This window comes from Tenrec ecaudatus, chromosome 6 (assembly GCF_050624435.1).
Source record: "Tenrec ecaudatus isolate mTenEca1 chromosome 6, mTenEca1.hap1, whole genome shotgun sequence".
Taxonomy (NCBI): domain Eukaryota; kingdom Metazoa; phylum Chordata; class Mammalia; order Afrosoricida; family Tenrecidae; genus Tenrec; species Tenrec ecaudatus.
The window spans coordinates 15,015,678-15,029,047 of record NC_134535.1 but is presented as its reverse complement, the minus strand read 5'-3'; the positions used below and the strand labels follow the sequence as shown (position 1 = coordinate 15,029,047).

The 13,370-nt window shown below is 57.5% G+C and overlaps 1 protein-coding gene across 1 annotated transcript; it reads left to right on the top strand.

The window, feature by feature from the left end:
• Positions 1–7,086: 7,086 nt before the first annotated feature.
• HMOX1 (heme oxygenase 1) lies at positions 7,087–12,799 on the top strand. Its single transcript, XM_075551010.1, has 5 exons — positions 7,087–7,271; positions 8,511–8,631; positions 9,649–10,140; positions 11,268–11,367; positions 12,162–12,799. Exons 1-5 carry the CDS (start codon positions 7,102–7,104, stop codon positions 12,290–12,292), a joined length of 1,014 nt encoding a protein of 337 aa, XP_075407125.1. The 5' UTR covers positions 7,087–7,101; the 3' UTR covers positions 12,293–12,799.
• The last annotated feature ends 571 nt before the right edge of the window (positions 12,800–13,370 follow it).

The following is a 13,370-nucleotide window of genomic DNA, read 5'->3' as shown; positions in this document are numbered from 1 at the left end:
CCCATAAAATCATCATAACCACATGCATCCTTTCCGTACCTTCTTTGATCAATGGGCAAATGTTACTTCCGGTCTGTGACTTGCCTCTGTGTTCTCTGGTTAACGATGTATTTTGAAAAGCAGAAAGCTTTCATTTTATATTTGTGTGGTATTAATGACATTCCCCCCGCCAAAAAAAAAATTTTTTTTTTAAACAACAGAGGCCACGAAGATTCTTCTGTCTTGATTTAGCCTCTACATTTTATTGCTTTTTCATTTAGGTACATAGCCCCTTTCTGGCTTGAATTTTGCAAAAATAAATCCCTTGGCAGAAGAGAGAAAGAAGAGAAGGGGTGAGGACCTGCTGGCCCGTTGGGTGGGGGGTCTTTCTCAAAGGCGGGTACCCATAGTTCGGGAAAACCAAGTTGAGCCCTGTGAGCGAGGCTCTATTTCCACGGCAACAGGGACCTATTGAATGGTGTTACCCAGAGAAGTGACACCTGTCACCTCAGTACCTTATCAGCAAAAGGCTGGTAATCTCAGGGAGTTGGGAAAATAGGAGGTGGCAATGTGTGGGGCACAGTTACTTCCCACTTAGCGTCTCCTGCCCCCTTGGGTGTGAGGGCTAGGCTCGGGCTCTCCCAGCAGAGTCATGATCCATTGTTGTGTTGGTCATGACCCTGTGTGGCTGAGCAGAACTGGTCCCTGGGGGCAGTTCCTCCACTGTCATCTTGATGAGGGGATTGCCGGTCTTTTCTGCAGAGCCCCTGGGTGCATGCAAACCACCGCCTGCCTTTGGGCCAGCCGCCAAGGGCTGGACCAACCATTGTACCAGATGGTTACTAAACGCCGGCCTTTCCAACTGGGCTGCTGGTCTTCTCTCGTGGCCCTGGGCTGGGTGGGGGCCGGGGCAGGGGCTCTTAGGCCTGTTAGCTTTTGACCTGGCACATATGTTCCCCCAGCCTGCCTGGGGGGCTTAGCCAGGAGGGTCTGGCGACAGCTCAGCCTGGAAATGTTTCTGTGTGTTCCCTGAGGAAGGCAGGCTCCCTTTAGGCTGTTTCTCTCTGAGCCTCTGCCCTGCCTGACCTCCCACCCACTGTGTCTGGGTGGGCTTGGGTGCCGGTCAGGACACCCTCGGTGGCCTTGTGTATAGGGATCTCCCACTGCCCAAAGACACAACGGCAGGGTGTCCAGATGCTTCCTGCACCCCCAGAAGGACCCTCCCCATCTGTTAGGACTCTGCCCTTGCTTTTTACTGTTAGAAGCTGGGGGGCAAACCCCACCAACCCTCACCCGGGCCAACCTCACTCCCCCCACCTCCTCCCCCGGAGTCTCAACCATTTCTGTTGGCAGCAGCTGCCTCCCGCCAGAGTGCTGAGTCCTGATTTCCACATAGCAGCTGCTATGTGGTTTTTTTACTGTGTCATGGTTGGGAGGGGGGACTCCAGAGACAAAGGGAAGTTGAGTTCTGCTGAGTCACGGGTGAGTTCTCTGGGTGGTGGTGAAAGAGCTGTTCTTCGCAGCAGGCTGGGGGAAGTGAAACTTCTGGAAGACAGCAGAAGCTGCTTGTTGATCTCGCCAAGCTGTGCACCTGAATCTCTGCACAGCGCTGTCCCAAGCCCTTCAAAACTCCCCCACACCAAACCAGGCCTGTTGCCTCGGCATTGATTTTCAGGTTTCCAAGGCTGCACATTGCTCTGGAAAAAGACTGCCCCATCTCTCCTCTGCAGGGCAGCTGAGGGGTTCAGGCTGACTTCTGGGGAGTAGCTGAGCTCTAACCAGGACAACTCCTGATCGAAAAGTTGACATATCCAAACTGGAGCCGCCACACCAGCCCTCAGACCTGCCCTCCTCAGGGTCTCGGGAACCTGGCAGCCCCTCTGTGGGTACCCTCTCGATTCTCACACACCCCACCTTTGGTCTTTCAGAAAATCATGATAGCCCTGCCTTTAAAATACATAGTCACTTCTTGCTACCGGAGAGGAGCACTCACTAGAAAAAGACATCCTGTCTGGTAAGGTCCCCCTTCATCTGTGGAGGGGTTTTAACCTTGCTCTGCGGGCTTTCTCATGGGTTCTGAGTTGGGCTGCGATCTGTAAGGCCAGGTGTTCAAAACCACCAGCCGCTCCTTGAGAGAATGAAGAGGCTCTCCTCCCATAAAAGAGTTACAGTCTCTGAAAGTTCTGAGTCAGAACGGAGACGGTGACAGTTGGCCTCTGGGGAGAAAAGGGAGAAACTCTGTCAGCTGGATCGACACAGCGACTTCAGCAGGAGGCTTGAACGGAGCAACGCTAGTGAGGATGGCTGTGTGTTGCTATCTTGTGCCGACGGTCACTATGTGTCCGAGCTGACTCAGTGACCACAAACATCTGCCTCATCCTGGTCCAAACCCCTGTCATGTCTCACCTGGGTAGGGGCGGTAGGCAGGCCGGCCGGCAGCCTCGGTTCTGGCTCTCCCACCCGTCTCCCTCTCAGCGGCTCCCAAGCCCCACACCAGAGCCTTTGCCATCAAGCCCGGTCCAGCTGGAGACCACGGGCTTCTCTTGGCTCTTTGCGATCTTTACAGAGGCAGACCGCCAGGCCTCTCTTACGCAGCCCTCCTGGCTGGGTTTGATTCACCAGCCTTTATGCCAGTGGTTCTCCGCCTTCCTCGTGCCTCGACCCTTTCACACAGTTCCTCATGTGATGGTGACCCGCCTCTCCCAACTGTAAAATGATGCTCGTTGCTACTTCATCACTGTCATTTTGCGACTGTGATGAATCAGGCGACCCCTGTGAAAGGGTCGTTCGACCCCTAAAGGGGTCACGACCCACAGGTTGAGAACCGCTGCTCTAGGTGCATAGTAGGACGCCAGCTGTTTGCACCACCCGAGGACCTGTCAGTAGCTACGATGACCCCAAACAAACACGCGTGCCTGGATGGGCCTGGAAGACACTACCGCCAGAGGAGGCCACCGTGGCGAAAGTCAAGGCGTCCACACCAACAGACACATTCTTTCATGGTTGGGGGGGGCGGGAACAGGAGTCCTGGTGTCATGGGGAGGAATGCATTGGGCTGCTCATCGCAAGGTCAGCAGTTTGAAACCATCAGCCACTCCGAGGGAGAAAGATGAGGCTTTCTCCTTCCGTAAGGCATTACTCTTGGAAACCCAGCGGGGCAGGTCTGCGCTGTGTGGTGGCTGTGAGTCACAAGGGACTCCATGTGAGCGAGTGAGTGAGTGATGGGGTGGAAGCGCCAGTGACCAGTGAGAGGGAAGGTTATATACAGTCTGTGGGAGATCAACCGAAAAACGTTGGAGGCAGGGCAGACACGGAGAGGAGGGCAAGAGCCAAAGACAACGGAGCTACACACTGTTTGTTACCTACACAATCCTGCGATACCAATGGCCTGCCAGGAGGTGCACGTCTAGACGTGCAGGTTGAACAGACATGGGAGGAGGCCTACGATTGCATGCAGGCTTGGCAGACTGCACTTGTATGTGCATATTTACCTCTGCTGCCAATAAACCCAGGAATGTGGTAGAGCACACAGGGGACTGATTTATATTAGAATCTCCTCAGACATCCCTACCCATCTTGAGGGAAGCAGGCATGGGCCTTCCGGCTCAGAACCAGGGTCTCTGAGAACATCAAGGTCAATCAGAGTAGCATGGTCCTTCTGCTGGCGTCTAAACAGCCATCTCAGGTACCGCGACTGGTGTCTTCTGGTCTGCAGGAACTGGGGCGGCGAGCGAAGAAAAGCCAAGGGTACACACGGCGGACGTGGGATGAGTGCATAGACATCCAGGCCAGCAATTCGGTGCCTGGTTTCTCAGAGCTGGGCTCTAAGGATGAGGGGGCCCGCAGGCTGGGCCAGGAGAAGAAAGGGCTGGCAACCCTCTCTGTACAGATTACAGCCATGAAAGCCCCATGCAGCTCCATTCGCTGTAGCGCATGGGACACCACAACCTGGAATCAACTCCGTGGCAGCACGTGAGATGGGTTTTGTTTTTTGTTTTGTTTTGTTTTGTTTTGTTTGGTTTGGTTTGGTTTCGGGCAAGCAGCTCAAGTTAGGAGGTGCTAACCAAGAGGTGGCTGGTTCTAGCCCACCTAAGCCCCAACCAAACTTACTGCCATCAAGTCCCTGGGGGCTCCTAGTGACCCGGAGAACAGAGCAGAACTGTTTATTGTGGATTTCAGAGCCTGTGTATCTTTCTGTGAGCAGAAAGCCTCGTCTCTCTCTTCTGGAGAGGCTGGTGGGTTTTAACGGCTCACCTGGTGGCTTGCAGCCCAATTCACAACCCACTCTGTTCCCGGGGCTCCTTCGTCCACCTAAAGGTGCGCCCCCCAAAAAAAGCCAGGCCATCGACTTCCCAAATCCATCCCTTGGAAACCACATGGAGAATAGCCACCCGTGGAGGCCAGCTGGTGGGCCTTCGTTATGTTGCTAAGGGTCATGAACTCGCTCACAGGGTCTGTGGCATCACCAGGTCCTGGGGGTGGTTGCATGGACATCGTTGGGGGCCCTGGGGTGGTGTGGGGGTGGGGGTGGCATCCTCCCACCATCATGGATCTCCTGCCTCCCATTGGCAGGGTTTGGTGAGGATTCGGTGAGACAATGCTTGTGAAGGCGCTGCGTTCGGGGTGGACCTCAGAGAAGGTTTTCTTGCAATTTCTGCCCCCATTTGGCATCTGTGCCTACCCCCACCCCCACTCCCAGTCCTTCTCTGGGACATTCCACCTACTTCCTGGACGTCCCTCCCATGCTCCATCACTGTGGGCTGTATCTCACCTTGCCTCTCTCTCTCTCATGAATACACACCTGGCCCCTCCTAACATTTAGCTCTGGATGGAAGGCCTAGGGAAGAGGGTGGCAGGCTCTCCCCCATGCCCACTGCCATCGAGTTTGATTCTGATCCATAGTGAACCCTGTAGGACAGAGGTTTCTGAGACTGCCCATCTTTAGGATTGCCTCATCTTTCTCCCCAGTGGATTTGAACCACTGACCTTGTCGGTTAGCAACCCAGCATCTAAGCCAGGGGGCCACCAGGGCTCCCACAGAATGAAGCATTAGTGGTGGGTGCCAGCCATCGTGCTGAAAGGCAGAGCAGCGGTTGAGAGGAAACCCCCAGAGTCTTTCTATCCCTCCCCTGCTCCCCCCCACCACACACTAAGATTCTGCCCCAGAATTCAATAAGGTGGCCTTCCAGTTGGGGTCCATTCGTCTTCCTGGAGCTGCTGTTACCGAGTGACCTGTACTCTGACTACAGACAGTATGTATTTCTGCTGTGGCATCCTGCAGTCGCAAGTCTTGAGCAGGGTCCGTGGGGCTGCACTCCTGGAGGTTCAGAAGGACCTGGTCTTTTCCAGAAGTCGCTGCCTGCCGACGTTCCTGCGCTTGCCATTCCTCTTCCATCCTACCAAACCCCAACGCACCACGGCCGAGTCTGGTCCAGCCCCGGGATAGGCCTGCTGGGCCCTGGAGATAGCTGTCATCTTTGTGGAAGCAGATGGTCACCGGGTGGGCTGGAACGGTGAGCTTTTAGGTTCTTGGGGGATTGCAAGTCATTCCTGGGCCAAGCAGGCACCTCCCCCGCAGGATGAGGCAAGTCCTCAATTCTCTCTGTGGCCCCCTCCCCTGCTGCTGGCCTGCCTCTGACGGGCACCTCTGTGATTACAGGGGGCTCATCCGGCTCATCCAGGATAATCTCCCCGGACAAGGTCCTTCATTTCATCCTGGGCATTCGGATTAGGATGTGGCCAACTCCGAGGCACTTACTCAGCCTGGCACCAGGCGAGAAAGAGCAGGCTGAGATCACTGCAGTTGCTTAAGGAAAGGGAAGGGGAAGTGGGGAAGCTGATTCAGCAACGGGAAGGGCAGAGGAGAGGCCCAGAACAGTGTGGCCCTGCCTCTTGCACCCCAAGTGGGTTTTAGCCAAGTCTGGGGCCCCCAGGAAGCCAGTAGGAACATGCAACAAACTTAGAACGCTGGGTCACTGATGTTCCATCCCCCAGCAGGCCATGGCCCACACAAGTCACTCCTCATTCTGGGACCTCCTCCGAGGCCAGGTGTCCCAGAAGGGGTCCTGAGATTGGTGGGCTCAGCACCGACAGATGGGAAGCATTCAGACATTAGCACTCGGTTCCCCTAAACTCAGGGAGGAGCTTAGCTGTTAGGCCTGAGCACCACGTCCAGGGTTGTACCCTCTTGGAGAGGCAAGGTGGTGTGTGGTCAGGGGTGGAGGCCCTGGCTTCAAAGTGCAGTGGTTTGAGCCCTGGCCTTGCCATCCCCAGCTCTCTGAGCTTCGGCATTCACAGGGACAAGACGAAGATGCAGCTGAGCAAGGACAGACAGCAGGGCAAGCAGAGCTGTCACTGGGTCTGAGGGAGATGTCTGCCACGACAGCCGAACACTGTACACACCAAGGCAAATTCCCTGTCATGGAATTGAGGCTGACCCAGGCCACCCTACAGGACAGGGCAGAACTAGCCCCGTGAATTTCTAAGACTGTAACTTTTGTTTGGTTGGTGGGGTTTTTTTTTTCCTTTAACAATTATGGATGACTTTAATGATAAAATTTTCAGTACAACATTAGATAAAATTTGAAGTCTAACAATTCAGTCTCTCGGCAAACCTCGATACAGATTTTTGTATTCTTTCATAGGGTATTTCTACAATAACGTGAATCTATAAATATTATATATTATTAAACCTATAGTTTAATAGGAGGTGGCACAGGCCCCCCAGCCCCGGGGGAGCGGGGAGGGGCAGTTGGTGGGGGAGGAGAGGGCTACCTGGCCTGGGGTGATGTTTGTCCATCAACTCTCACTTCAGGATCGCAGTCTCCAGCTCTCTGGAACCTTCCAGACTGCTGGGGGCTGAGGGCGGTCCCCACTGGGGGCTGGGGGGTGGTTTCTGGCTGGGGTCCAACCCGGCCCGCACAGTGAACAGCTCAGAGATTTCCTGAAGTTTAAATTTTTTTTTCTTTTCTTCCCTGTGGCTTTGTTTTCCAAGCATCATATGACCGCCCCCCGCCCCGCCCCTCCGGCCCGGCGGGCCCCGGGCGCGGCCCAGAACGTGGCTCGAAAGCGGCGGTCAGCGCCCCGGGCTGCTGGCCACGTGACCCGCCGCGCGGGGGATAAATGGGGCTGCCCGGCGAGCCCGGCACAGTCAGCGCTCGCTACCGCCCAGCCACCCGGCAGCCACCGCCCGGCCACCCCGCAGCCACCGCCCGGCCACCCCGCAGCCACCCGAGCGAGCGCACCGCCGGCCCGATGGAGCGCAGCCCGAAGGAGCGCACGCAGCCGGACAGGTCAGCGCGGGCCCCGGGGGGCGGGCAGAGGGCGCGGGGCGCGTGCCCCTCGCTGCTTGGGCTTATTTCGACCGCGGGGTTCCCGGGGAGCCCGGAGCGACCGAGCCGCGGTGCTCGAGGCCCCGGCTTTGGAGTCGGAAGGGAGCTTCCTAGCCGTGCTGGCCGGATTCCTGCGCCCGGCACCGGGCGCGTGTTGGGTGACGTGCTCGCCCCGCCTGCCCAGGTGCGCTCTGTGCCCAGCCGCGGGTACCTGGCGCTCAGGGCCGACCCCAGGCCCGATGCCACCCGCTTGATCCGGACTCCCGGCGACCCCCTGTGTGACAGAGAACTGTCCCCCTCTCTCTCCCCCCGGGTTTTCTGGGCTCGAAAACTTTCTGTGAGTTGGGTGAAGGTTTGCAGAGCGCATTTGGCTGAAGTCTTCCCGGGCGCCGCCCGCCAGTCCTTTCCCCAGCTCCGCTGAGTGAGCCGCCAACCTTTCTATTAGCCAAGGGCAACCTAGGGGTCCCAGGGCTGCTGGGCTCCCCATTTTCACAGTTGGAGGAGATCAGTCGCTTAGGGCGAAGGCCCCACCCCTTCCACAAGTGGCCGATTTGCAAATTGAACCTGAATGAGTCCTATTCCTCCCTCCTTCTCCCAAGCTGTGTGTAGTTACGCCAGGGCACAGGGGAGCCTTGCTGGGAGGAATGGTTTTCGGGATAGTAGAAGCAGGTCTACCTGCGGGAAAGGGACTTTGTCAGTAAGCAGTGTTTCCCTTATGTCAGTCTGAACACCTTTACCGGGGACTGTGAGACTGCATTGCAAAGTAAGCTCACAAACTTTTCCGTTTAAAAACCCAAACGCACAATGAAAACGTTGCATGTGAATGTTCCCGGTGTTCCCTGCTCTGCCTCCTCCCCCCAGCATATCTGGTAACTGGGGGAAGGGTGTGCCCCTGGTCGGTTCTGTTTGGGGAACTCTCGCATACAGGTATTGGAATGACTAACGGTTGTTTACATCTGCACACGGAGATGATCAGGGTCAGGAATGTGTCTGTGTGGGAGGCGGAGTCCCAGGGAAAACGCAGCCCTTGGGAATCCCAGGAGCGCAGTTCTAGGACCAGATCGTACTACGTTGAGTCAGACGGATCTATTGGCCTCAGGGTTACATTCCAATAGAGCCGAGCCGAGTGTGCAGATGGGTGGGCAGCAGCCCCGGGAACACCCTGCTCCTAAGCAAGCTCTTGGTCACTTCCCTCCACAGCATGTCCCAGGACTTGTCAGAGGCTCTGAAAGAGGCCACCAAGGAGGTGCACACCCAGGCCGAGAATGTCGAGTTCATGAAGAATTTTCAGAAGGGCCAGGTGACCCAAGAAAGCTTTAAGGTATGTGGCCTTGTGGGACCATGTTTAGGGGAAAATGGAACAAGTGTGGATGTGCCCAAGGCTCAGGTCTGCCTTTATCAAGGGGATGCTGACACGGAGACCAGATGGGCATGTCCAAGGGACCCATGATGGGAGCTACTGAGGCTCAGGAAGGGCAGATGACTGACCTGCAGTCTCACAGCATGTCCACGATCAGCTATGCATGCTGTGACGGGGCTGGGGCGGCAGCGCTGCCCACTGGGCACCTACCTGTTCTGCGCTGGGGCATTTTCTGTTCTGTATGATTCTTCTCTGTGCCTCAACCCTGGTGAGGAGAGAGGAAGGCTCAGAGAGATCAATACTTACTAGGAGGCCACACAGCCGGTCAGTAAGTGGGAAGGGCTGGACATTGTGTGGCACAGTTCTTGAACCCGGTCTGGTTTTGACGGGTTCTCAGTGCACCTAGGGCAAAGACACCGGGGCCTGAGAGTGCAGGCTGCTTGCCACACAGCCGAGGGTCGGTCAGGCTCCAGAACTTAGGCTGCCTGGCTTTCTACCCTGCCGCACAAGGCATGGGGCTGGCATGACCTGGAAACCCTTGCAACCCACACCGGAGCTATTAATCTATAACATGTGCTCGGGCCTGCTCCCCCAGGGCAGAGTCCATGGGGGGTGGGGGGCTCCAGCACAGAGTGTCCCTTGCATGTGGCCATGCCCCTGCCTCCGGGTCATGCTAGGTGACAAGCAGCACCACCTCAAAGTCTCATGAACATCCCCCCCACCCCCGCCCCAGCCTTCTGCCCTTTTGGGGGAAAGGAGACTAGCGCCTACATTGTGGGGCTCCGTGGGGAGAACCGTAGGCTGTGTGCTCTCCCGGGGGGTCGGAGGCTTCCGGCTGAGAGAGTCTTTCTCTTAGAACTACTCGTCTGGCTCTTGTGTGGGGAGGATGGTCTGGATGGGAGGGGCCATGAGGAGCTCTCGAGTGCAGGTGGTCTCTGGAGGGAGGCTGACCTGCTCGCTCTGGTTTTCTGGCTCCAGCTGGTGATGGCCTCCCTGTACCACATCTACGTGGCCCTGGAGGAGGAAATCGAGCGCAACAGGGAGAACCCCGTCTACTCGCCCCTCTACTTCCCGGAGGAGCTGCACCGCAGAGCCGCCCTGGAGCAGGACATGGCCTTCTGGTACGGGCCCGACTGGCAGCAGGTCATCCCCTACACGGCAGCCACGCGGCGGTACGTGCGGCGGCTACACGTGGTGGGGAGCACAGAGCCCGAGCTGCTGGTGGCCCATGCCTACACCCGCTACCTCGGCGACCTGTCCGGGGGCCAGGTCCTCAAGAAGATCGCCCAGAAAGCCCTGGACCTGCCCAGCTCCGGCGAGGGCCTGGCCTTCTTCACCTTCCCCAACATCGCCAACGCCACTAAGTTCAAGCAGCTCTACCGCGCCCGCATGAACTCACTGGACATGACCCCCGAGGTCAAGCACAGGGTCGTCGAGGAGGCCAAGACCGCCTTCCTGCTCAACATTCAGGTCAGCCGCGCCTGCCCCCAGCCCAGCCCCCGCGCTGAACATGACCGAGCTCCTTGGGGACTCTTGTCACGTGCAGGGACTGCTGATTCAGGCTTCCAGCTCTCCCCCTGCCTAATTAGCTGGGTGATCTTCCTTGCACCCTACCTCACCTTGCCCATCTGGGAAACGGGGTTCGTAGCACTGTTGTCGATTCTGACTCATGTGACTCCGTGTGGCAGAGAACTGCCCCTTACAGTGGCCAAGTCTTTCCTCCCAAGGAGTGCCTGGTGGGTTCAACCCATCAACCTCCAGGTTCGGAGCCCAGTGCTTAGCCCTGAGCCATAGAACCGATCCATGAGCTCTGCCTGTGAGGTTGAGGTGACACCATTGAAGCAACCCCCGCCCCCAACCAGCAGAGACTTGCATGAGGGATGGGGGCCTCATTCATTAACCCCTAATGGATACACATTTGGGCCAGTGGTTTGAAACCAGCAGCAGCAACCTGGGAGAAAGACAGGGCTGTTGACTCCCATAAAGAGTTACAGCCTCAGACCCCTGGGGGGGGGCAGTTTACGTTGGGTTGGTGAATCAGGGGATTGAGACTCCGAGACGCACAGACCCCCGAACAAACAACAGACCAGTGGCCATCAAGTCCACTCCGTCTCGGGAGAAGCCCAGGTGTGGTGGCTGAGTGTTCAGAAGTAGAGAGTGTTCAGAAGTAGATCGCCAGGCCTTTCTTCCTCCCCTGGGCGAAGTCACCCCGCCCGACTGGTAACCAGCAGCTTCGAGTGCATGACCTCCCCTCCCCCACAGACTGGGCGTCCCTGTGATAAGAGAGAGGAGAACGATGCCTGGGGGCTTCCTAGGCTGCTGATCTTGATGGGAGCAGACTGCCTCACCTTCCTCCCGTGATGAACGGGTACTAGGAATTCTCAATTCAAGATGCTTGTCCTGGGGGTGGGGCAAAGCAACAGCAAGAAGAGCATGCTGGGAGTCTGCTAACGCGTTCTCTTAAGCTCCGAGCCCAGGCGGGAGCGCATCCAGGCTTGGTTCTTAGACTTTGTTAGGCCGGCTGTTAGTGTTTCCTAATAGAACGGAAAGCCCGGGTCCCTCCTTCTCTTACTGAGGCGTCCATCTTCTGTCTTTAGCTGTTTGAGGAGCTGCAGCAGCTGCTGACCCCGGACACCGCCGACCAGCGCCCCTCCAACCCACCAGGCCTTCAGAGGCGGGCAGGCCCCAGGGTGCCAGGTGAGGCCCAGGGGAAGGGCTTCCTCTGGGCTCTGAGGGGTGGGGTGCTCATGGTCTGTCCCGAGGACCTCCTGGATGCTGGACCATGGGTTGCAGGATGCAGGTGACAGGGCGTGGAGGGTGGGGTCACTTCGATTTCACTGTGTGGGTCTCGGCCAGCCTATTTCCCCACCTTTCAAATCAAGGAGGTGGTGCTTGTTCCAGAAGGTTCACTGTCTTGGGAGTGAGGACTTGTATGTAGTGGACTCTGTGAGGTCATGGGCAAAATGCCTCCCTACCCCATGCCCAGTGCCCTGTCTCCTGATCCCTAAGCTGACCCCCGTTCTAGCTAGTAACCTCCTGGGGTAATGAGCACCTTCGAGGAGCTGGCAGGTGGCCCGACCCCACATGATGGCTGAACAAGGAAATCTCCGCCTGGAGACTCTCCCTTCCAGCCCCTGCCCATCACTCCATTTCCTTCCAGCTTGCAGATGAGGGGATACCGCTCAGCCCCCCTGCCCAGGGAAGTCTGCAGAGGGCTTTCCTCAGGGCAGGCAGACCTGTGAACATGTGCCCCGGGCCCCAGAACTTCCTCACCTGTGGTCTGGCTGAAAACAGAGTCATGGGCAGTTTGGGAAGTCATAACCTTCCCATCACTGGCGGTATTCAAGCAGTGGCTAGAGAGCCCCCTCCCTGGCCTCGAACAGGCATCGACCCAGAGGCAGGCAACTAAGGCCCCTGTGCGGTGCTTTGCCGTGATATGATACCAGGTTGCAGCACCCTGTGGTTGACCAGACTCCTCCTTTCTTTGGCAGAGACCACCCCCACAGAGGTTCCCAGAAGCAAGGCTGCTCTGTGTCCCCTCCCCCAGTCTCCAGTCTTCCGCTGGGTCCTGACGCTCAGCTTCCTGGTGGCAACGGTGGCCGTGGGGCTGTACGCCATCTAAATGTGGGCACGCCGACTCCCGGGCCATGAACTCTGTCCAGCCAAGGGGAAACCCTGCTGGCTTCTCTACCTTGGGCATGTCTCTGCCCTCCCCTGTGGCCCCCTTCTCTGCGAAAGAGGAAGGCACCGGGCATTTGACTCATCCCAAAGCACCTCCAGCCCGGAGACAGCGGCCTCTTGAGTGGGCAGGGAGCCCCTCCACCCCTGTTCCTGCAGCAGAGCCGCCTCCAAGCCCAGGGCACAGGCCCCGCTGACAAGGCCATGACCACTGTCCTGTGTGCCATGGTGATTTTTTACATAAACTTGCCAAGAGATGTAGTGTCTTGTGTTTGTTTCTCTGTCTTGTTTGTGTTGGACCACTGTATCTGGCTCCGCCCCCACTCCAGTATTATATTATGTTGTTTTACAGCCCGGGAGCCAGGGTCTGGGAGGTGGGTGGTCAGACGGGAGGCCATCACCAGCATTGGTGTCTAACTTGTACGTGTCACAATAAAGGACATTGACTCAAGATTCGATGCCGTCTTGTTTCCCTTGGGCTCCAGGACAGCTGGCTTGTTTCCAAGGGCCTGGTGGGGACGGGGCGGCAGGAGCAGGTTTCCATGGTTGGGGTCCCCATTCTGAGGATGTGGGGGGTCGGCTTTCAGCAGCTGAGGGGTGAATGGCTGTGCGGAACCCTCCTTGGTGTAAGCCTGGCCTCTGAGGACGGGGCTGCCCTGTTAGGCGGAGGTAACTTGGCTGAGTGGTGTGCACAGAGTAGACCAGAGGCGGGCCCTAGGTACACAACCCTGCTGCTCCACTGGACAGGTCTTCCGCAGGTCTGGTCTTTAGCCCCTCAGGGCACCGTGGGGTCCCCTCTGACGGCTATGCAGTGCCACCTGCCTGCCTCAGGACCCTGTCCTGGGACGTGAGCTCCCTGGCAGCATAAGCATCCTTAGAGGACCGAAGAGGAGACCGGTGGCTCCCAGCGCCCTGTGGAGTCACCTCCCCTCTGTCCCCCCACCCCCCTTCGTATCTTACAGCAGTACATCTGGGGCTGAAGGATTGAAAGCAGGGCTGCCCAGTGCTCCAGCGTGTCTGGG

Bases quoted from the DNA above. Each gene is read 5' to 3' on its own strand.
- HMOX1 (XM_075551010.1), top strand. From the start codon at position 7,102: ATGGGGCTGCCCGGCGAGCCCGGCACAGTCAGCGCTCGCTACCGCCCA. The intron at 7,272-8,510 runs GTCAGCGCGGGC...TTCCCTCCACAG, and splicing joins GAGCGCACGCAGCCGGACAG to CATGTCCCAGGACTTGTCAG. The intron at 10,141-11,267 runs GTCAGCCGCGCC...TTCTGTCTTTAG, and splicing joins CCTTCCTGCTCAACATTCAG to CTGTTTGAGGAGCTGCAGCA.